General features: G+C 36.6%; 1 protein-coding gene across 1 annotated transcript in view; it reads right to left on the bottom strand.

Annotated features, from left to right (window-relative positions):
• The window catches only part of LOC127218679 (voltage-dependent calcium channel subunit alpha-2/delta-1-like), a gene marked incomplete at its 3' end in the record, with an annotated part of 106604 nt that overhangs the window by 45363 nt on the left and 35883 nt on the right, over nt 1-25358 (bottom strand). The window contains 3 exon segments of the mRNA XM_051179698.1: nt 13299-13398; nt 15141-15191; nt 17288-17357. Of these exon segments, the coding sequence (XP_051035655.1) occupies nt 13299-13398; nt 15141-15191; nt 17288-17357 (221 nt within the window).

Below are 25358 nucleotides of genomic sequence, written 5' to 3'. Positions count from 1 at the left end.
CATGTAAGCCACCTCCTTCCTCTGTGCTGGGATTTTGTCTGGCTTGGGCTTACACAGTATGCTATCGTTAACCGCTGAAAATTCATGTGCAGATGACTACAAGAAAAACTTGTAATTCTATAATAGTCTTCACTTTCAAAATGAGGAAGCTGGTGAAAACATAGTATTCTTATTTAGAAGTGATCTGTATTTAGCATCCCAGCTTATTTCTCCTGGATATTGTTACTTTTCGGACATCATCAGTATCTCATGGGGTATCACTATATCATTGCACTTGCCTAACTGGAAATACAGACAGTACTCTTGTACACCGTCATTCCTGAGATATAATTCTGTGATATAATTACTTGTATTACAAATGTTTCCCCCTCTACTTTTCTGGATACTCACAAAATCTGAGATGATCACCAAATGACACACTCGTTGATCTGTTCCTTTCTAACACCATAGTGACACACATCTGGTGAATATGTTCAGTATTTTTAGAATACCTGAAGCTGCTTACTTACTGGTTGAAAAGAAAATGGTGTTTATACTGTAGTTGTGGCTGACTTTGCTTAAACAGTATATGTAATGATGTATACACATCACACATGTCAGCACTGCATTGCTGATAATAAGGATAGAGAGGACTGTGCTCACACAGGAAACATTTAAGTCATAAGTGACTGAAATCTGCTATAAAATCCAGAGAATTTGCACCATTTCTTTTATCAGTGCTGTTACTTGTGACAACAATTAGTGTTTGAGCACAGTGACCATTATGTGCTTTGAAATAGCTGCATAGAATAGTTCTTAACTTAAATGTGCTTGTGTGTGTGTATAGAAGCTGTGTGTATGTGTGTGTGCTCATGCAGGCACGTGTGGTATGTGTGTGTTTATGTGTTGTATGTATGTGTGTGCGTGTGTGAGGTATGCATGTGGTGTGTGCGTGTGTGCATGTGTGCATGTGTGTGTGTTTGTGGTTTTGTATGTGAGTTCATACATGCTATAGTGCAGCCATGATGGTCAAAAAGAGAGCTGGTTCCCTCCATCCACCTTTACATGGATTCTGGAGAATGAACTAAGGCTTGCAAAATGTATTAATAATCCGTTTTGAAATCCTAGAAGCATTTGTAGAGGAAAGAGTGTATAGAAAATAAGCAAAGAACAAATATTTATAACATACCAGTTGGAGAGAAATGCCATAAAGAGAAGTGTGGTGAGTTGGAATGATAGAATAACAAGGCAGAGTAACTGCACAGGGATTCCCTCCAGGCTATGCTTGTCCAGGAGGTGGCAGGGAGGAATCTGAGCAATGCTGAAAGTCTGGAGGGGGGGGTATGCAGGTAAGCCTGGAAGCACCGTGGTGCACATCCAGTCAAGCAGAGTCCATCTCTAACCGGTGAATATCTCTAAGACACCCTAGAGCAGGTAGGAACAGTTTCTAAGCAACACTATTTAACATCTCCAACGAGAGTATGAAAAGGCACCTCAGACCAACAAAATCAGCCCGTGAGAGGAACAAGGCCTGAATGGACTGTACTGGATTGAATACAGTTCCATTGAAGTCACACAGGTGTTTGCAAAACAAACAGCATGTTTATGTACAAGTAAATAAAAATAGTTCTAAAAGAAATTGTCAATAAAGCTCAGAGTTAGGGCTGGGGAAATTTCACAGTTCCATTTTGAAATGTGGTGTGGATTAATAAGCTAAGCATTAAAATGATTAAACAATTGTGGACAAAAGTAAACGGCAGTCTTTACCCTGAAAGGAATACGAAAACATGTCAAATGCCATTTCACGATGAAGAGCTTGTATTTCAGAATTTTAAATAGAAAACACAAATTCCATGCCCTAGTCTTTCACTTTCAAGTTGTGCTATATTCATCTAAAATGTCAACATGATTTTTAGCCTCTTAGGAATTGGTTAAATGGGGTTATTATTTATTTAATAGTAAAAACATTAGTTTGTGGGTTCTACTAATAAATACCTGTAGTAGCCATTTATATTATAAGTTCATTTGATTTTTATCCTACTAAATAATTGAGATAAAAACACACAAATGTAAACAAGCTAATAATTTGGCCAATTTATTGCTCAAGCCAGCTTGAGACACTTTTTTCTTACAATCAAAATTAAGAGAATAAACAAATAACAAATTAGTATTGAAATACATGGAGTCTTTTCCTAGTTGCCAAGGCTTCCAAATGAGTCAACAACAGTACTATTTTTAACAACATCTCAGTTCAGCATAAAACTGCCTCCTTACCTTCTGAGTCACATTGCTCCGGGAAAACTGCACATGTAACCAATCTCCAAGTTCCCAAAGCTTGGTGCACCATATCATTAAGAAAATCTTTATCTGGCTTGTCAGCACCTCCTAATAAACTCAAAAGGCAATTATGCTATTCTCTCCTATCCTTTAAAATTAAAAAAAAAACCCTTCATCAGTTTGACTTGTTCAACTATGTCAAATTTGTCCTTTCTCAAAATAAATTCTTTTCAGAGTATACTTTCATTGTGGTCTTTAAAAAACACCACATAAAAAACAACAATCTTTACATTAAAAATACAAGAGTAAAAGGGAAGAGCTTTGTTTCTTTTAGAGACCTCAATTCTTCATCTACTTCTATTTAAAATATCCCTTTTTCTAAATTGGATGTGATGCATCCCCCACTCATGCCTAAACAACTCGTGTCCAGCTGGTGACACTGTTTCAGGAGGCTGCGGAATCTTTGGAGAATGGGCTTTGCTAGAGGAACTGGCTCGTTGGTGATTGACCCGGCCTTGGGTCTTTCCTTCTTCTTCCTGGTCTGCAGGAATGAGAACACAAATCTGCAGTTCCTGTTGCCACAGACTGAGAAGCAGTTCCACTCCTCATGCCATCGGGCCATGATGGACCACACACCTTCTTAGTGAGCTTGAATAAACACCTGACGTTGCTGTTTGTCATTTGGTCAAGACAAAGATAAGGAACTTCATAAACCAAGACAAAATGACTGTGGAGTAAAAGTAGCCAAATTTTAAGTCTCAGTTACCACGATCTTAAATCTAAGATAGTGACTGGCATGAATTACAACATGAATTAGAAGCCTCAGATAGACGCTAAATGCCTCTCCTTAATAAGCATTGATGCCCTGACATTCTCTTCCATAGTGGTTTGGGATCTTCTTGTACACACAATTATCAGTGATGCCACCATAACCACTGTGTGGTGATTACTTGGAGGACTAGCTAGATTTGACTCTGACAGAGCTTAAGATTCTATACCTTGCTCAGATGGGCTGGAGGGATGGGTCAGAGGTTAGGAGCACTGGCTGCTCTTCTAGAGGTTCTGAGTTCAATTCTTAGCAACCACATGGTGACTCACAATCATCTGTAATGGGATCTCGTGCCCACACAGGCATACATGGAGGCAGAATTTTGTTTATATAATAAATAATAAATCTTTAAAAAAAAAAGATTCTGCATCTCTAACCATGCCTAACACAGCTGCCAGGCCAGGCTCACACTGCAGGGCCAGGCTCACACTGTGGGGCCAGGTTCACACTGCTGGGTCAGGTTCACACTGCTGGGTCATGCTCACACTGCCAGGTCAGGCTCACGCTGCAGGGCATACACAATTAAGCAGCACAGACATAAAAATCCATCTGCTTGCTCATTGACATAAATGAGCTATGGGGCAACATAAACTTTTGCTGAATCTAGATGGATGGGTATTTCATCAGATGTGAAATGAAATTACTTGCTGAGATTTCACTACTCACAAACCTCTTTTGGCAGGCTATACATCTTTTACTTTATTGAGCTGTAAGCTCAAAGACTGTTTCAAAAGGTGTTTTGAATTTTGTAAATTTTGTAAATACAAATTATATTTAAAAACTTACAACTTATCCTATGCTAAACTGAATCTAAAAATAATAAGACAAGAAAGTCACAACCTTGCCTAGAACACATAAGAAATATTTCAGGAAAAAAAAAAAACAAACCCCAAAACAAAACCCTGAAATGTATAGATCATAGAAATGTAGCTTGCCCAGAAAGCAGAACCCATGCCCCCACCCCTAAGAATCAGTGCATCTCAAATGGTCATGTTCTGGTCTTGCAATCTGAAGGGCCTGAAGATAACAGGCAAAAGTAATCCTCTGAGTCAGAGACAAGGTCGGTTTGTTACTCACAGTAGCTGCAGTAGCTGGAGTAACATCTTTGCAGAGGACAGTCAAGACCCAGTCACTCCAGGGTGACAGCAGGAGGACTAGGGGGTCACTAAACAGGCAGTGAGGTTGCTTCTGGGCAGAAATTCCAGGAGGTCAAGTCACTGCCCTCTCATGAGAACTGTCTTCTGCCTGCCTAGCCTCTACTCCAGACAGTACCTTAATTATTTTGCTATGTAAACATCTAGCAAAGAGGAGCCTCTCGCTGCTTCACTACCCTCGAATATACACTTTTTTTTTTTTTTGAGAAAATTGCTTTTAAGGCATAGACTTGAAGAAACATACCAGCATCAAATATACCCATTGCCTACCTGCAATTGACAGAGGATTGTCAAAAGATGGTAATTACAACAGGAATAAGAACTATGATAATAACATTTTACACGCCACATTTCTTTTTTGCACTCATGATGCTAGAGAAAATTAAATGTGATTGTGTCCCCTTTAAACCAAAGGAAACTGTCCAATGTAAGCTTTGGACAACTTGCACATGCTCACATAACTAGTACTTTCCCTGGTCTCTCTCTAAAATTCCAGCAGCCCCTTTAAGAGCAAGAATGTCTGTGAGGAGGGAACAGGAAGGTACTAACACAGATCTAAAGCTCTACTACATGCAAACACCCCTGTGTTGGGCTCAAGTTCATTACAGCCTGCCAGCCTGCCATTCCTCTTTCAACAGTGACCAAGTACTGGCTCGCTGATTCTTCAGCGAGAGAAAATAAACTATTGAGATTCTTCAAATGCCCACTGCTATGACTTACTTAAAAGGCAAGCACAGACCCATCTCATGTAGAGGCCTCTACTCAGAGAAACTAGGCTTGATTTGGAAGTCAATGGAAAGTTTTCAACTAGAACAGGGTTTCTGTCTCTTCTCAGCAGGACTTGTAGGTGCGCATCGTTCCTAATGCTGCACCAGAATTTAGATATTGACTGTGAGTGCTAGAAATGTTTAACAATTACAACCTCGACAAAGTATTGAACTTGCTTTTCTAAAGAAAAAAGGGGGGAAAATGACCTCTCCGACAAGGATTCTTCTTTTGATTGTTTTTAACAATTTGAATTTTGCTATTTTATTTATTTATGTGTGTGTGTGTGTGTGTGTGTGTGTGTGTGTGCCTATGTGTGGATGGCCACTGAGGCAGAGAAAGGTATCAGCTGTCTGAAACTTTACTCCCAGGAGGCTTCGAGCTGGTATGTGCAGGAAGCTGAACTCCAGTGCTTTACAAGGGGAGCAAATGCTCTTAACCTCTGAGTCACTTCTTTCAGCCTTTACTTCTTTTTTTATAGTGAGAAATCAAAGACAGAGTTTTGTAAAGACCATGAATTACAAAAACTTCTGGGAAGAAAAATGATTTGAGGTCCCAGACACAATGTCAACATTCTGCTCTAACTCATAAGTCAGGAAGCATGTGGCTGGCTGCAAGGATGCTGGGACAGCCTTTGGTTTTTAACTTTGAACATGTCACCCACAATCAACACAAATTTTCCTTTCATCCCCCACTGGTCATGCAGCATTTGACTCCAAAGCATCAGACTCCCTCACATTCATAAACAAATTCAGCTCGCTGTGTCAACACTAGAAGTTCTGCCTGTAAATCAGTGCATGCTGGGATTGAATTGCTGTTCCTATAATCTACCACTACTCCTATCAAAGCACATAACTAGATTAGCAGGAATGCAGCTGCATTGTGCTGCGTTTATACTTTGCCTAACAGCAGGCTTCCTTTTTGCAACAAAGGCAGCCTGCAGACAGCAGAATACATTTAACAATGAAGTGGCCTTAGTTTTTCACCTTACACATGACTCAGGCACAAAAATGGCCTTAAACAAACACAGAAAAGAGACTCACTCACACATGAACTTAACACTGAGTGGTAGCTTGAGCTTTCTGACAAGTGGTTCGAGGCAACCATGGCAAAGTGCTAATGGAGTTTGTATGTTAAGTCTCTGAGTGGATGAAAACATTCTAGGAACATGTATCTTTGGGTACCTGAAGGCTTTGGGGGGAAAAGTGACCATGAAGAATCCACGGAGAGCCTCTGCCAGGGCTCCTCAGTGCCTTGCTTTCAGACCTTGTTGAAGCTACATGAACTGTAAACTGTAAATCATATTGTTGACTTCCAAGTAACTTCAGAGAGAAAAACATCAGGCTCATGTGCACAACACAGATACATGCACATGAACACACACACACACACACACACACACAAACATAACACATAGATATACACAGATACACACACTCAAAACACATGCAGACACATAACACAAACAGATGTACAATCATCACACACCACACAGAGGCATTAGAGAGATATAAACACAGAAACACACAAACACACACACATCAGATAAATACATGTAAGTATTCTTACTACTCATAGACAGAGGCATACCTAGACACATACTGCACAATATCCACAGGCACACACAGATAGAAAAACAGACACACAGAGACAGAAATATGGGCACACACAAACAACATACAGTCATACCCACACAGAGAAGCTACCCACAGCACATGGCAAAATATAAAGCCTTCTTCCCGGAGACTCTCCATACTATTATATTGTTAAATTCTATTTAATTAGAGACTAACTTCTAAAAATAATAGTATATCTTTAGCAAAATGTTACAGAAGAATGAACTCCTAATGCATCCAGTGCAGACAGTTTTTACATAGAACACAGTAGCTAAAAAAATAATTTTTGTTAATTGTGGACTTGGGTGGATGACAATAACATATCATCATAAGTAACACATTAAAAAAAAAAACACACACACACACATGGCCCCACGTAGAACTACATAACTTAGATTAAACTAATAATTTAGTTCACATACTTTTTTTTAGGACCCCAATATAGATTTCCTTATGTAATTCCTCAATAAATACATGGAAAGCATCTTTCTCTAAAAGGAATAAATGTGCACTTTTAAAAAGAATTTCTTGGGAATAGGAGATGGCTCAGTATTTCAGTTGATGGCCTTGCCAGCCCAAGGGCAGGTTGCATTCTGTGGGTTTTACTACAAGGAGAAGATGTAAAGTTGGGTGGAGCTGTAGGGATAGGTCGTGGAGGAGATGGGGACAGGAGGATGAAAATACATTGTATGAAATTTCTCAGGAATTAATAAAATATTATTATTTTTTAAAAATACTAATGACACATTTATACTTTCATCACCATGGATAGTGGTTAGACAGATTTGTGGGGCTTCCTATCCACTAGCTCAACCTACTTGGCAAGATCTAGACCAGTAAAAGACTATGTTCTCAGAAAGAAATCAAAAGCAACAAAGACAATAGATGACCTCTGTACTCCTCACACCTTTGCACACATGTGCATATGCACCTACACAAATAATTCTTTTCATTTTAAGTGTTTGTATCTTATTTTTAAATTTATTTTAGTGTACCAGTAAAGTAAGAAAATTATATTTTTTCCTTGAAGATTTAGCCTCATACCTTTCTTTATAGCCCCAGATTTATAAATGAAAATGTCTGTGTGAAAATTAGGAGAATTCTTTCTATACCTTTCCTCATTTATCTATAGAACTTAGTTTAGCATTCTTGTCAATTGTGTAAAATTGTAAAGATAAAAAATAGTTTATTAAAAAGACAGACTATTTTCTGCCCTGTGATCATTTCTATATCACCTATTTATTGACTTATATCAATCTATCATCTCTCTCTCTCTCTAATGTCTTTATATCTATTATGTATTAATCCACCTATGTACATATAACCACCTATTATTATTTGTATCTGTGTTTAAAGTAAAAATTTAAAAAATGAATGACACTTTAGATCATATCTGTTACTGTAATTAACATGTCAAGATAAGATTTTACTATGCAGACTAGCCTGGCTACAAATGCATGGGGATTCTATTGTCTTCATCCAATGTGTGATGGAAATATAGGCATCTGTCAACATGCCTGACTCTCTTTGGATCTTCTAAATTCGATTTTATTTGTAATGATTATCTGCAGATCAAAACTGGTTCTGGAATATGATCACTTAAAAGCACTGAGTCAGTTTTAAATCATGATTATATTCAAATTATCATTCCAAAAAATAAAAATTAAACAAGATGTATATTTAACATAGAGTTCAATTTAGTAAGTAGAAAACTTGCTCCCCCAACTTTTTTTGGTTAATAAGAACAATAAATAACTACATAAAGATAAGAATTAAATAGAAGGTTGAGGTAGGAAATGAAGCCAATAATAAACTTCACTGGAATAGCTAGAAATCAATATGACTTTTTGTCAAATAATCAAATGTCTTCCTGAAATTGCTTATTTTCATGAGTTCTACACATTTCACTATCATCTTTCTTCTAATTGGAATATATAATAAATGTTTTCATAATTAGCTTGAGATATTCATGTGTATTGCCACCTCATCCTAGTACAAATAAGATAAATTTTTTTGTGGTCTAGCTCACATATTCAAGCCATATCAATGGGGATGCACACATCAGGATGGACAGGTAGTTTTAGGACATCAGTAAAGTTTGTATGAAACTGGAGCACAGAAAGGACAAGGAATTGTCTTACAATTGTGCTTTTCAGTAATTATATCCCTTAAGAAGTCATTTTGTTTCCAGAAAAAATATAAAAACAGGCATGATACATGAATGCAATCCTTAAGAGTCTGGGACAAATAAATCATGAATTTAAGGATAGCATGAGGTATATAGCAACTTCTAGGCCACTATGGACTATATTCTGAGACTCTGTCTTAAGAACAACAATAAAAGTACACACCTAAGATCATAAAGGTTTTAGGAGAACAATGTTTTTTTTTAATTAATAGGCATATGAACCTCAGTATTGATTCCAACTGTATTCTTCCACAAGGAAAACAGCTGTTGAATTGTTGGCCAGGTGCTGAATGCATATTATCCATTCAAAAATGACTTCATCACAAATTTCTTTTAGAATTTATTGATAGCATTGTTCACTGACTTAATGAGGCAGGTGCTATTAGTGTCCATCCTTATTTTCATGCATGTCAGAGTAACATGCATCTGCCCAAGGCTACACTCCAACCTTTGTACCGCTCTTGGCAATCTATGAATGCTGGAGAACTGATATCACATGCAACAGCCATTACATGTATGAGCATATTTCCCCTTTGAAAATCTGAGCTTCTGTATACTACCATTCATGGGCTCTATGCTGTTCCCAGGAAGAATGAGCTCCAAACATGGGGTGTGCGACCTAATCATGTAGTTTTCAATAGTTCCCTTCCTTAATTTCTGCATTTAACTAACAGTCTTTTCCAGAATTATTTTCCAAATAAGTCTGTTGAACTTAAATCTGTGTCACAAGTGACTCTTTCTAGGGAATCTAATCTTATTTGATATCACTTTTGGTAAATACATGCTCAAGTTGAGATTATTACAGGGACTAATTTAGTAGACTCACGCCAATTAAAAAAGAAAATGCCTTGGTGGAAAAGAGGCCTTAGCTCCAGTAAATAATAGCAGCCAAGAGAACTGTTCCGACACTTGCATCATGATGTTACAATTACAGCTATGGTAATTTCACCAGAATGGGAAATTGAAGAGGGCACACTTGGCCTTTGAAAGACAGGAGAACAAAAATAATTGTAAAGCTAAGTGCTGAGGGATCATTAAATTCCACTGAAGAAAATGGTACCTGTGGACCAGCCAACTACACACTAACTCCAAGGTAAGAAACCCAGAAAATTTTCCCAAATTGAATCTCCTTTCCTACTGTGGTCAGCATGTCCTAGGAAAGAAGGTTCTAGTTCTGAGAATCAGAAGTATAAGGCTGTGGCAGAGCTACAGTGTCTATCCAAACAATAGGGTAAGACAGACAAGGTCATGGGTGTATAATGCCCTTGAAGTGGCTGTGCTCTAGGCTGCCAATATCTGTTTGTATAGATACAAACTATTCCTTCAAGTAGAGTGCAGAGGCTTCTCTGATCCTAGAGACAACAAAAGATGATATTTATTCTCTTTATCATCTAATCCCATCTCCTCTCATTGCTCTAGGCAAGAAAAATGTCAAGTCTCAATATACACCACCTGCATAGGTACAGTCCGTGCCAGGAAAACAACAACAATAAAAGAATACTCAACAGAGAACAAGCAGGTCTGTTGCATGTAAGGTAGCAGAAGCCAGGAGTACACCCAGGGAGTGGATTTTGAGAGACCCTGAAGCAAAATGCACTTCATTTTAATTTGCTATAGAGAAACAGATACCACCCAGGATAAGAAAATGCAGGTCTTTCTGTAGAGGAGTAAGCAGCTTAGGTGGTTGGCCCTGAAAGGAGAAATACAGGAAGATCCACTGCTGCCCCCTGACATACACCTTGGCAGAGTTGAAGACAAAGCTGTGAATAATGCATGGGACAATGAATGAATTGTGTCTCACCTGCACATAGAATAGAGGCAGTTCATCCCCAGGTAACTTACTAGATAGTGAAAGGACAAAATGACTTCCACTGGAACATACCATCTCTGTCTGGGGCAATGACAATGGTTATAAAATAGGCCATGAATTAGTAGACAAATACGAGAAGAAAAGTGGGTATACTTAGAATGGAGACAGCTATTTTTTTTGTTTGTTTGTTTTTGTTTTGTTTTTGGTTGTTGTTTTGCACATGGTTTGATATAACTACTGCACTAGTGAATGACAAATGCCACTAGCCCCAGTCCATGTCAAAATCCCTGACATAGTAATTCCTTTTAAGGAAATCAGTTGCCACCTGATGTAAGAAATTGTTATATATTGCCACTTTAGGAAAGGGGTAAAATTTTGCTTCAAAGTTCACATAGCACTTGGCTTACCCTGGCAATCTGTTTATATCCTCACATGAAGCAAACCTTATCAAAGGAAGTCCAACCATAGACACATGTCCAAAGCATTTATAGGACCTGACTTGTGTTACACCTCTAGATTATTCACCTTTAACTACGCAGCTAAAGCCCCAGCATCAGATGACAATCTGCTCGCAGATGCTGCTCTATGCACATCATGATTACATCATCTCATGAAAAACAATCCTTAAATTTTCAGCCATTTTTAGGGCCTCTTGACCTTGTGCTAGCAGTTTGAAATCTGCCATGGTACTTTTCCATGATGAAAAATCAACACAGCCTATAAATCATGTCTTCACACTAACCTACTGTCTCTTCAATCAAGAAAGAGAATGCATAAATGTTAGAGCCAATCTCCAGTCACTATAACTAAAAGAGTCTCACTTAGGCACTGTGTACACTCTCTCTCTGGAGTGTGGAGGTATGTTCTGTTTTACATAAGCATGAGGTAGAAACCATGGATCCAAAGGCCTCTGGTTAAAGTGTTTAGGGCATCCTAGCTACTGATGCTGTTGTAGAGTTTGGCAAGAGTACAGGGAAATTGGGATGGGTGTTAGAGAAGAGAAAGACTATGAAAAACTACTACTTTGACACAGACTTAAGAAGCTTACCACCCTCTTGTACCATATTATGTTTTACTATTACTAGTATTTCTTTTTAAATAATTTTTTAATTTAAATTTGAACCGAAGTTGTTTTACATGTCAATCCCAGTTCTGGTACCCTCCCATCCTCCCTTGTTCCGCCAATTCCATTTCTTTTCTGCCATTTTTTTAAAAATGAGATTAATCTCCATCATTTTTTAATTCATTAGACACTGATAAGCTCCCTACCTACAGAATCTATAATTTTCATGTTTAGAATACCTGTGTATGGCCATTAGTCTGTTTGCCTACACATGGAGGGGGCTAATATGTCAGCTTCCTAGGGTTTGGGGCTTGACACCTCTAAAACGACTACTCCAGGTGGCTTCTAGAATTTCTAAGTAATTTTTTTTCTTTTTAATTAAAGTCTTAGTGCCTAGATTCTCCTTTTCCCTGCCTCACTCCTTACTCTTTACCTAGTGCTAGTACTGATATTTCTGCAAATAAACTACTTCAACCTAGACTGATGTTCAGGTTTTGAAGAAGCCAAAAAGAAAAAATTAGCCATATTGAATATTTTCTGGCCATTACATATGACAAATTCTTTTTTGTTGTGCCAAAAGCAACATTTAAAGCCATTCTAAAGTTTTTGTAATCTCTATGTTTCTACACAATTGAAGATGAGTAAGTATTTAAGTATTCATTGAGATGGTCCTCATGCCATTGTGTCTCAATAAGAGCTTCACAGGGTTCCTGTGAAAAAATAATGGAATAGCTTCATTCTTTTTTCTCCCTGGGAATTATACACCATGAGAACTTTTCCAAGGAATCTTGCATTGTCCACAGTGGGTTCTACATCCCACCCATACTATCATCCAGGAATACCTTTTTAGGATCAACTCCTCTCTATTGTGGCATTACTAATCTAGCTACCTGAAGCATCATTAGCTTTAGTATTATAATAATCGCCTGCTTCCACCAACCCAGGAAAGGGAGATAGTTGTATGCAGACTATAGTTTCATCCTCACCAGTGATTTTAGAGGAATATCCATTCTCAATGGTTCAATACAAAGCAATGTTAACAAAGCACACTCCTCCTTCAACCATATCTCCCTAAATAAAACCATTTCAAATATGAGATTTCTTCCACCAGAAAATGACCATGAAATTCATTGCCTAAATTACATAGATGAAAATGAGATGTGCATATCTTGTTTCATTTCCACTGAGTGCTGTACTTTCTACCTACAATAAGGTCTAAGGTGCTTCCAAGAAAATTTAATTGCCTCTTTTTTCTTCTGTTAGAAAAACCACAATGCAATAAGGTTAGTTGACCAGGTCAAAAAGGAGCATAACCAGCAACAAGCAATTAACTGTTCAATCATGTTGCAAGATGCTACTTAATCAGATGTCCTGAAGGTGCCTGTGGGTAGAAGGGGTCACGTTACTTATACAGGCTCCATAGAGTGAAGGAGAGGAATGCCTTTCATTCAGTATTCATCATTTAAACAGATGTAAATGCTAGGGACCTCAGAAAGGTAGTGTAGAACAGCTCATAACCAGCTTGTACCATTCCTACACCAGCTCAGGACACCTCAGAGTCCAGTGCCCAGGGAGACAGATAGGTGTATTTCAGAAAAAAGAGCCACTCATACTCACTGAAGCTACATTCACGAAATCATCATCCGAGAGGGTCTCTAGCATTTCAGAGACAGATGTTCTGATGAGCTTCAGAGTCAATCCACTCACACTTCCACTCCTATGAACAGACAAATGGATCCACATGTTACTCCCCAGTCATTTAACAAACAGCATCATAAAGAAAGTTAATGATCTTTTTAGCTTCAGGATCATTTACATAAAAATAAAAATATAATTCTGTCTTTAAAAAGTGGTTAGCCCTGAAATCACATACAAACAACTAACATAGAGACTGAGCAGGCCATATATTTGAGAGAAAGTGTATAGCTTTAAAGATAAGAAAGGGAAGGGGAAAATGATATAATTATATTTTAATTAAAAAATAAAAGTCAATAGAAAAAATGGATAGAAGAAATTAACAGAGCTGCACAGCTGTGATGAGGTATGTGGCCAAATGCCTCGCTCCTCAGACCAAAGAACAGATCCTGCAGGGTTTCTTCATCTCTCCTGTTTCTACACCTCCTCTAAGGGAGGGCTCATCTCTAGGCAACGAACTCCCACTTCTACATAATAAATAGGTGCATACAGATTTTCATATGGTTTCAACTTGCAACAATATAATAAATTAACAAAAAATATTAACGCAGAAATTGTTCATGTATATTATGTCCTACTGATAACATTTAACATGATCTAAATGCCTATAGTCAATATAATTGTTTATGGCTAAGTACCAATTAAGTTATATTTTCTTTTTCTTTCTTTTTTTAGTTTAGTAACAAGAACTGTGAGCTTCAATAACTCTATACTTTAATATTGTTCAGAATTGAAAACTTAAATTGAAATAATAAATAATTTTGAAATAATTTGTCATCATTTTCCATTTTGATACAAATACAAATAGCATTTTTTTCATTTTCAATAAAATACTTTTTCTAGTTTTGTTTTCATCAATGTGCACACATCTGCATGTGCATGCCTACATTTGTGTGTATATGTATGCGCATAAGTGTTACGTTTGTATGTTTGTAATGTATGTATATGCATGTGCATGTTTGTATGTCTGTATGTGATGTGTGTGCGTGTGTTTGATGTGTGTGTGTATCTGTGTCTGTATGTGATGTGTGTGTGATGTGTATGATGTGTATATGCATGTATATGTATGTGCATGTTTGTATGTCTGTATGTGATGTGTGTGCATGTGTGTGTTTTTTATGTGTGTGTGTATCTGTGTCTGTGTGTGATTTGTGTGTGATGTGTATATGTATGAATATGTGTGTGCATGTTTGTATGTGTGTGTGTGATGTGTATTTGATGTGTATGCATGTGTGACATGTTTGTGATGTGTGTTTGTGTATGTGTGTTTGTGTATGTGTGTTTGTGTGTGATATGCATGAGTGTGTGTGCACGCATGTATACATATATGCACTTGTAGAGGTCAGAGGTCGATGTTAGGTATTTTTCTCTACCACTCTGTACCAGTTCTTGAAGACTGGCTCACATAGTAATGCTGGGACAAACTGGCCCTTTGGATCATCTAGTCAGCAAGCCCCAGGAATCTTGTCTCACCCTATCCATAGTTAGCATTACAGGCACAAACTCCTGTCCTGTCATTTAAAATTTTTTTTCATGTAGATGCTGGAGAAATGAACTCAGATCTTCATTTTGTACAACAAGCAGCTTATTGACTGAGCCAACTTCCTGATCCCTTGTTAATGTCTTAATATGGCTTTTTTGCATATGCAATCATCACATTAATTTTTTCCAGTTCATCACAGATTGCTAACTTCCAGAAAACTACTATTACCTATAAAAGTCTCTCATGCTTTAGAGATAAAAAGATAATATTCAACTACTCACACGTCCACCAGAATAAGCATGTCCTTGGGGGATGCAGCACCCTGGATATACCTGAAACAGAACCACAGAAACACTTCTTTTCCTCTGGGTCTAACACTGATATTTGCTGTATTATTGTTCATAGATCTCTGAAGCTAAGATCTGGTTAAAGCACAGACTCATCCTATTACAACCATAGTAAATGATGAAATGTTAGTTTGAAAAAAAACATATTTAAGATTACATTAGAGATGCTCAAGTTATGGCTTTTAAAGCATACTTTCCAAATATTTATAGGAAAAGATAGAGATAAAATTTAACATAAGCCATGCATAAAATTAGTTTCCAAAAGGAATTTTTCCTGAAGAAAGAAAATACAAAATTCCAATTATGAGCTTTTCATTGTAGTAGATAACAAACTATAATTTTAAATACCACCTCCCAAATGCAAAGAGATACATAGAATATAAACTTGAAGAAAAAGCAACTTAAACAAAAGGAAACACAACAGGCCCATTAAATAACTGAAATTAAGCACTGGATAATGTTATTTCTAAGAATTCAAAGCAGAAACTCTTAAAACTTTAAAGTGTCCAAGAATAACGCTGAGAAGCAGTTCAAATGTTAATTCTACCATCCTACCCCTCTTACAGAACAAGACTCTCTGCATTGGAAAGATACTTTAGGGTAGATTTATGGAGGAAGTTATGTAGAAATAAATTTGAGAGCAGATGATTAATGAGAGAGATAGATAGAGACAGATAGACAAACACACACACACACACACACACACACACACACACACACACACACACTGCTTGGCTAGAGACTGAATGGGAACAGACAATGAAGGGGACCAGATGTCCACATTCCTCAGAAGGAAGGGCTGCATGAAGACTCAACTTTTCACTGACAGCAGGCGAATTCATCCTCAACCATCTAGAGCACAGCTGCTACCTGCTCAGGATTTCCATGGAGGAAGAACTTCAGGGCACTGCCTGCAATCCACTACATTCTCTCTGTGCAGGAATAGGAAAAGTCCCTCTCTTTTCCCACGGTAGACAATCCGGCTCATGGCTAGAATCTAACACTGTCCTGGTTAGCATCTGTCCCAGTGTGCTTCTCAGTGGGAAGATGAAAAGATCAGGGCAGTGTTTGCTTTGGATGATTGACACATTGTTCTTACATTTCCCATAAAATCACCACTTCTTAATACTAACTGTGTTATAAAGTAGTACTTGCTTACATTAAGTAACAAACTGTAGGGATGTTATTAATAATATTAATATTGGTAACTATTGCTTAAGGTGGTGTTCATGTAAACAGCTATTTGATACTAAACAGGACACCTAAAAGTCATTAATACATATTCTTCCAATCAATCACTATGTTGCATAGAATTTTTGTGAACATTGCACAAAGTTGGAAACAATTGAAAAATTCAATAATAGGGATTTTATTAATTGAGTAAGCAGATAGACTTTATTAAAATGTTAAGATTTCTTTTCATCAATATTGTACTTAAGAATTAGAATGAAAAAGGCACAAGATACCTCTGTACATGTGAACTCTTAAAAATAGTATATTTACAATTTAAATGTTAAATTTAGATACTCAAAATCAATAGTTAAAAGGCATGAAATTTAAGAGTTATTTTTCATTAAGCCCAAACATACTGTTTTGTAGGATGATGAATTATTTTAGTACTATCAAACAAATAGAATGCCTTTGGGGGAAATCAAATCTAAATTATATAGATATACTTGGGCAGCATTCTTAGCTTGGGGCCAGTCCTCATTAACTTACTGCCAGAAGCATATTGTCTCTGATTCTATGTCAACTCTCTGTTATGGCTCTACCCCAATCAAAGTAAGAATCCTGAGAGTGCAAAAAGAGAGTGCAAGCTGAAACTGAATATAAGACTTAAAGTAATCCATTTGAAAAAAAAAAAAAGTCTGAAAAATCATTGTAACACTGTTCACCACCATTTCTTACCTAGATTCATCATTTTCATTTGTTATTAATCACATTTATATTTTGAAAATATGCCATTATATATAAGGAGATGACACCTATCCCACTAAGCAGAAATTTACCCTGAAAATATTAACAAATAATAGAACCCTCTTTCATTGATCTTATCCTTAGGGACAGTAAAAATTTCATACCATGGTCTTCTGCGTACATCATACAAATCAATCTTGTTTGGAGTTCTACTATTATCCACCCAGGGAGAAGCTGAAAGACAAAATATATTAGAGAAACCAAGTCAAAGTATAAGCATGACTGAGTTGGCAAGACACCTTTGGGGGTTTGGGTGCTTATATCAAGACTGACAATTTGGATTCCATCTCTAGGACACACCTGGTAGAAATGGAGACAGTTGTAATCTGCTCTCTGCCCTCCGTGCCCCCCAACAAACACACACAAAGGTAATTAAGCTTGATCAACAAAATCAATAGGAATGTTCAAATACAAAATAACATTTTCATGTCACCAATGTTTTCTTTTTAAAACTGGAAAGTAAGACAACAGTAGAAAAGGAAACCAGTGTAAGCCATGTCCTCATGTTGTCACATGAGTCAGCCACAGGAATTTGTATGGAGTTAACTTAGAGGTTTTCCCTTGACAGAGAAAGTGCAGCTAAGGAAAAGGGTGCTTCCAGATAGTTGCTCATCCTGTTTTCATCCAATACAAACTGTCCCTGAGTTCAAGACTATTTTTCACCAGGAATGGTGGTGCATGCCTTTGATTCCAGCACTTGGGAGGTAGAGGCTCTATGAGTTCAACGCCAACATGGCCTACAAGGACTTCCAAGTGAGCCAAGGGAAAAAAAGTGATATCTTCTCTCATAAAAATATTGTTTTTCTTGGATTGTTATCATAACATAGCCTTATCATAGAATTCATAGTCACATGTTTAATAAATAATGAATATTGTTGAAATGATTTATCAATTTCCATTTCTAATGACTATTTTAAGTTTATGCTCTGTTTCAGGCTGAAATTATGGATAAGTGATTAAACTACAGTGAAAGTTAACTATGATTATTTTTGTCAAACTGCTTTGTAAGTACAGACCCTTGGTGGGTTTTTTTTGTAGTTCTCTTCCTTCATAAGGGAAGCTCCTTTTATAGCAGACAGACACGAATATACAGATGCACAACTGGCATTGTGGAGAAAAATTGATGGTGAACTTCCAAGCCCCAAATTAAGCATCTTCACCAAACCATCTCCCCCTAATGCTCAAGGAACGTCACTGAAAAGGTTATGCAGAGCTTATAAGAGCTAGATGGTGGGAGGACTACCACCAAGTAGCATCTTCTACACATGACAAGACAGCTGCACTCAGGAACTCACTGTATCTATAGTTGTGAGCCTTGCACAAGATCAAGTCAGTAAGCAGTCTAGCATGGAATAAGAGAGGCTTGTGAGGCTCAAGGGGAGGGCAATTAGGGGAGGCAGCATTGAGCTGGTTTCCTTCAGAGATATAGTAGCTGGCTTTGTAGCTTGCCCATGTTCATGTGGACAATTCTAATTGGACTCAGCAGGGTATACAGGAAAATGCAAAGTAAATTGAAACAGGAGAAAATAAGTTGAAAGAGAACACAGATGGGCTAAGAGGTTCTGAAGGACTTAGAGAGAACAAGAAGGGGGGTGGTATGATGGAGTACCACATTTTTCCTTGTGGTAGTCTTAGAACTGACTTGGTGTATGTGGGTAGATACACCAAGTCCATTCCAACTATCATACATGCAATAAATACTGTTTAAAAGATAACAAACAAAATTTTAGCTTTGCAAATTTATTTGAATGATGTAAATTTATTCAAGCAGAAAGTCATTCATCTATTAGTTTCAAAAACTATCGTATTTCTGAAACTACATACTGAAACTAAAAACTTATTGGCTTTTTATATTGATTTTAAAATGTAACTGATTCATACTTATTCCAATAAAGTCAACACTCTGATCAAAGTGCACTAAAATTCTTAGTGCACACCCACAGTTTGGGCCTACAGAAGGCAAGTAAACTTAGTTCATTAACGGCATGTCAGCTTGATGGCATGGAAGTCCCATACGTTGAAAGTATCTAGACATGTGACTCAAGAAGATTCCTACTCAGATGATATATGCACTGTGATACATTTCTTCATTTTCTTTAGTAAGAAATCATGGAAATTATGGAGACAGTTGGTGAGAACCAGGCTTATTATCCAACTAAGATAATTTGGCCAATTAGAGTATGTCAAAATACACACACAACTTAGGAAGCCCTTCTTGACTGGGAAATTACATATGCATAAGGTATATTATGAAATGACTTATTCATTTCAAATGACTAATCACATTTACATAAACTGTAAGTTTAAATATAGCAATCCCCAAAGAACCAATTAGTGACATAGTTAAAATAACATCCATTAAATTTATTTATCTAAAATTTGTTCAGTTTTCATCCTTACAATCTAAAGTATCAAGGATATAAATACCACACTTTTCCTTGCGGTATTCTTAGAATTAAGCAACAAGTATGAGGATAGACACATTACTTCCCTCTTAACTATTACTGTAAAATATCAGTTACTATCTCAATAAATGAATCATTTAAAGAAATTGAACACAAGTTTCAATGCCATGCCTCTGTTTATAAATTCTTTACCTTTTAATTATAATGCATTCCTTTGCTTGATTAAAATGATCTGAACTTTTAAAATACTTTTCCGAATTAGCACATTTCCATGTATTATGTGCATATGATGCAAAACACTGAGTAAGAATGGGGTATTTCTTGTATTATGTGTTTTGTTAGCTCATGTGTTCTTGACCATGAGTAAATTGTCTGGTGTCTGTCTACTGCAATGTATATGTGTTTCCCAGACTCAAGCTCCCATTGTTTTACACTTTCCCTATTTCTCCATGTTTTTGTAGTTTCTGAAGATCCACTAAGCTTCTAATAGCCAGCAATTGCTTACTGACACTGAGTTAGTCACAATCCTCAGGACCCCCCAAGCATTTTGTTTTTGTTTTTGTTTTTTTGTTTTGTTTTTCTTACAGAGCTTCCTGTTAACATTAGTAATCCTAGAGGATCATTTCCTAGCAAATTGTACCAATATGGCCTCCTATTGACTATCTGCCTTTCAGAGACATACCGTGCCTCTAGAGGAGGATTAGGATCTCAGGTCAGAGTATTGGGCCATGAAAACTGTATTTCAGATTTAGAGGCCACTATAGATTAGACTATCTTATAACATATCTGGCATTCATAAATTCTTTATGAAATTCCAGAAGTCCAACAAACCTCACTCCAATCTCTATTACAGTTAATAATTCTTTCCAATTTGTTTATGTGTGCATGTCTGTAACTTATGTGGCAGATAAATGCTCAAATGTGTGTGTGTGTGTGTATATATATATATATATATATATATATATATACGCACGCATATATATATATATATATATATATATATATATATATATATATACATATATCCACCAACAGGATCCTGCAGGCCAGAGAGGGACATTAGGTCTACTATCTACTATTGAATCACCTTCTACTGACAATCAGCAAGCCCCAAGAAACCCCTTAACTTAGCCCATCCCACAATTCTGGGGTAGCTGTCTCACAACCATCTGTAAGTTTTAATGTTGGGGATATTTGCTTTCACTAAGACTACTAAATGAAATCTACTGATATGAATTATTATGAGCTATAAAATTTCTTTAAAAACACAAGAAAATTAAAAGGCTATAATTTACATTAAGGGCAAGAACATTAAATTTTAATAACCTTGCTAATCTTAGGTGGTATATATTTTTAAAATAGTTATTTTCTCATAAATTTTCTTGTATATTTAAGAGAAAGTTATGCTAAATTAGAGTATTTATATTATGGCAAAACTAAAGAACATAAATTCTTCTGTGATATCACTAATTAGCATGTAAAATTCCAACATGGTATTTAAGTGATGTGTTATTTATCCAAGGTCAAAAGTATGGAAAATCAACTAGTAGTTCCTTCAAATTATGTTTCATAACCATTCATAGTAGAACTACATTCTGGAAAGGAAACCAGAGTTTCTCAGGGACCTGGAAAAGGGGATAGTTTTCATCTTAAATATCTCTGCAACATTCCATTAAGACTTGAGGATAGCTGGAAAGAGGACTATAGAAATAGCCCAAAATGGCAATCACATTTCTGAAGGGATCAATCATTGAAGGTGATAATGATCATTTATGAGAACATTTTCCATGACCAAAACAAACAAAACAAAACCAAAGAGGGGTGGGGAGGGAGAGATACAGAAAGAGGCTGAGCTGTAGTTGTGTCCTCTGCCTGCTAATCTATTACAATATTATTTTGCTTTCCATAATATTTGGAGTATGCAATGACAGATCCATTAGTACAAGAGGGAGGTCCTGTACATGATCTCAGAATACTGGTATCATGTGCTACAGGAACATTCTTGAGAAAGCATGCAGATTTTGGTTGCCTAACATGATAAATGTTGCCTAACAATAAAAACTATCCATTTTTTTTGATGGGGGGATGTCCTTCTGTATGTATGTTTCTCTTATTGATTGATGATTAATACACTGACCTATAGCCAAGAAAGGCAGGAAGATAGGTGGAACTAGGGACAAGGAGAATTCTGGGAAAGGTAGGCAGTGAGGTGTGGAAAGAACACTATGTAGCAGAGGAAGGAGTAAGAAGTCTGGATCCTTCTCCCGTAAGCTAATACTTAGATTAATAGAAATGGGTTAAGAATTAAGAAAAGAGATAGCCAATAAGAAGCCCTAGCTATTGTCCAACAGATTAATAATTAATATAGCACCCATGTGTTTATATGGGGTTGAAGCATTTGTGGGACCAGGCTGAGACAGAAGCTCCAGCAACATATTTTCATGTCATTTATTAGTAGAAACATCACTTCAAATGATAGCTAATTGCACTTCATTGGTAAGTTCAAATGTATTTTAATAACTCTAGGAGACTTCAATTAATTTCATGAAAATTTAAAAAGCAGTACATTTTATACAATTAAAACAATGCCTGTACACTCTCACAGATCTTCTTTTGGTGTCAATGATAGGCTTATCTCAATCATGTCCTATAGAATATTAGGCACATACTGAATTAAAACATAAGCAACTGTGATTCTTTGTTTTTTAAAAAGGAAGAGACCTAATTGACTCATTTTATACACCCAACAAAATTTACAGTTATCATCATTACGAAATAGATTCTCTATAGCTCCTAGTTTGTACCACAGCTTTAGAATGGGTGAAGGAAAGAGTAGTCTTTTTAAGTGGGTTCAGATATTAAACTCAAATTGAAGTGCCAGAGGATGTAGAAAAGAAAATGGCTCGCTTCTTTAGATTTTGATTTATCTTGGAAACACTCAGAATATAAAAAGATGAATCTATATTAATATCACTACAGAAAATGCCTTAAAGTATAATATAAAAATCCCATGTCTTCTCACAGTGATGCTATTTGTTAGTAGGACTCTCTGTTAGGCATTACTCGTCATGTGCTTCATAAAATCTACTCTATGCTGAGTGTGGTTGTGTTGGATCTCAGCACTTTGGAAGCAGAGGCAAGTGAACTGCTCTGAGTTTGAGGCAAGCTTGGTTTGCATATTAAGTTCCAGGTTAGCCAGAGCTCCACAACGACACCTGTCTCAAAACAAACAACAAACAATATAACAAAAAGAAAAGAAATCAAATCAAATATGCAATTATGCAGAGATCTAGGACAATCAGAGTTATTGTTTCTCTTAGCCTGCCACTTCCAAAGCTCTCAAACCAACAGACATACAACCATAAAAGGCAAGTCGTGAGAAGGTACAACCAAATCACTTCAGTCTAAGGCATGAAATGGCAGAATTCCTTCATCACCATCATCGTCAATATCATTATCTTCATCATCATCATCATTATTATTGTGTGAGACCTAACATGAACTGGCTCTGAGTACCACAGACACAGATGAGCTTTAAAAAATGAATTCCTGAGTCAAGTCATCACTTGCAAAAGGATTCTTACATTGAAACAGATGACAGAATTTTGTGAACAGCTAGCAACCTCTACCACAGGTATAGACAGATCGAAAGAATAGCAAATTCTATTTTTTTTCCTATTGTTTATTCTTTGACACTTAGATATATGTCTATAATAAATGTTGGTCCTTTTAACTCCCCTTTTTCCTCTTCCTCTAGCCTCCCATTTCCTTCTCTTGCTGAAGTTCCTTTTTCTGCTTTCTTTCCCTGTGTGTGTGTGTGTGTGTTTTATCCTACTGAGTTCAAGTATGGTTGCCTTAAATTCTTTATTATAAAAACAAGTTTTCTATAAGCAGTGATGTCTTCAAATGGGCAAGCTACCCCTGAGAAAAAGCACACTGAAATAGTCTATATTAGGAACCTACGAAGTATACAGAAGATGTCAGAGACAAGAATTAGTTCCAGAGAAAATTTTAGAAATGGGATTGCTTACATAAGAAATTCATTGATCTGGGCATTATGGCACATGCCTTTAATCCCAGCACTTGGGAACTTTGGACTTCACAGGCCAGCCAGGGTTGCATAGTAAAATTTAACTCAAATAAGTTTAACATATAAAAGGAATTCGTTAAAATAAAAGCTGAAATCCAGCTAATAGAGATTGCCAATGTTGTTTAAAGTATTAAAAAATCTTTAGGTATAGTCTGCAGAAACACTATTCACAAACCAATACACTTTTGAGTACACCAGAAAAGTACAAGCTATGGAATTTGCTGAGTCCCAATTACTCTCCTTCAGATAGGTCACTGTTTTAGACAAAGGTGGAGTTTCACAGAATGCTGATACCGAGATAATCTAATTATCAAAACTTGCTTTATTAAAGCTAGGAGGATTTCTCCCAGATGGAATTAATAAAAAACGTGGATCAGTGGTTACCCTGTATTTCCCAAGCTGCTTTTCCACATTAGAGTCTCATTGTAGTTGTTTACAGAGGAAGTTGCTGTTTATTACATTGGATTCAAATGATTAAGGCATAGAACATAACTGGTTTTCTGCTACATGGCAATCAATCAAGGAAATTTCTTATTCCACGAGGGAGAGAGTTGCATACAGTCAACACATCCCTGATTATCAGTTTCATGTACAAACTTATTGGGATGTTGCATTGTCTATGAGAAGTAGGTGCACGTGTTTTCAATATGGTAAGAAAGACATGAAACACGTTTGACCTACTAAAGACACTATACCCTTTCTGAAATTCTACTATGAATTTTATTTCAATTCTTTGTACTAAAATTATAAAGTTTAATAACCTAATACGTACTACTCTCCATGACATGAAAGAAACTATGTTGGAAGTTATAGAACATAGAAACACATCATGAATTATTTCCAAGCATGGTTACATAGATTCAGTGTTTAGACAAAAAGTGTATTGCAAATAATTTCTAAAAAAAAATATAAAATGAAAGTCTGTCTCCATACAGATGGATTGAAATTCCCCAAGGGGATGAAAGAAGAAAGACTGATCTAGGAAAAGATTTTATATGGAAGGAGGTATTTGTCTTTCATTTTCAGTGGTAGATAAGAGGCATATGGCTAGGTGGGCTCTTAATTTTTTTTATTTCATTTTACATTCCAACCACAGTTCTCCCTCCCACATCTCCTCCCATCCTCCTGCCTCCTCCCCCCTCCTTGCCTGTCTCCCAGCCCACAAGGTGGGTGGGCATTTTAAACAAACATAGAATTACAAAAAGGAAGGGTAGATGTACTACAATAGATACAGACTACATTAAAGAAGGAAAAAGGAAAAAGCTGGCTATAGTTACACACTAAAGGCTGTGTGGGGATGGAGACTGGGAATGTAGGCTGTGGTCCTCTTTGGATGGTCTACAGGGCCCAGAAAGGCAAATGCCACCTGGTGGACAATGTCAATCTTTCACCTGCTTTTCACACTGTAGTTGTTTAATCAGACCTATTTTTGTCTCTTTCATCTTTAAAATGCTTGTAAGTTTTCCTTCTCTCTTCTAATTGTGGGCTATCTGAGTCATGATTTTCTTTCAGTGTTCTTACTTCAAAAACAGGGTATTTACAATATCAGTTTTAATTCCTTTGCCTAGCCTTCATAATAATTTTTATAACTAATATTATATGTACAATATGTAAAACAAATGCAATAATATTATGTGATATGGCATAATTGTTATTATAAAATCATATATTAATAATAAA

The sequence above is a fragment of the Phodopus roborovskii genome, unplaced genomic scaffold (assembly GCF_943737965.1).
Source record: "Phodopus roborovskii unplaced genomic scaffold, PHOROB, whole genome shotgun sequence".
Taxonomy (NCBI): Eukaryota; Metazoa; Chordata; class Mammalia; order Rodentia; family Cricetidae; genus Phodopus; species Phodopus roborovskii.
Note: the sequence above shows the minus strand (reverse complement) of the source record. Positions and strands in the feature narration are given on the sequence as shown.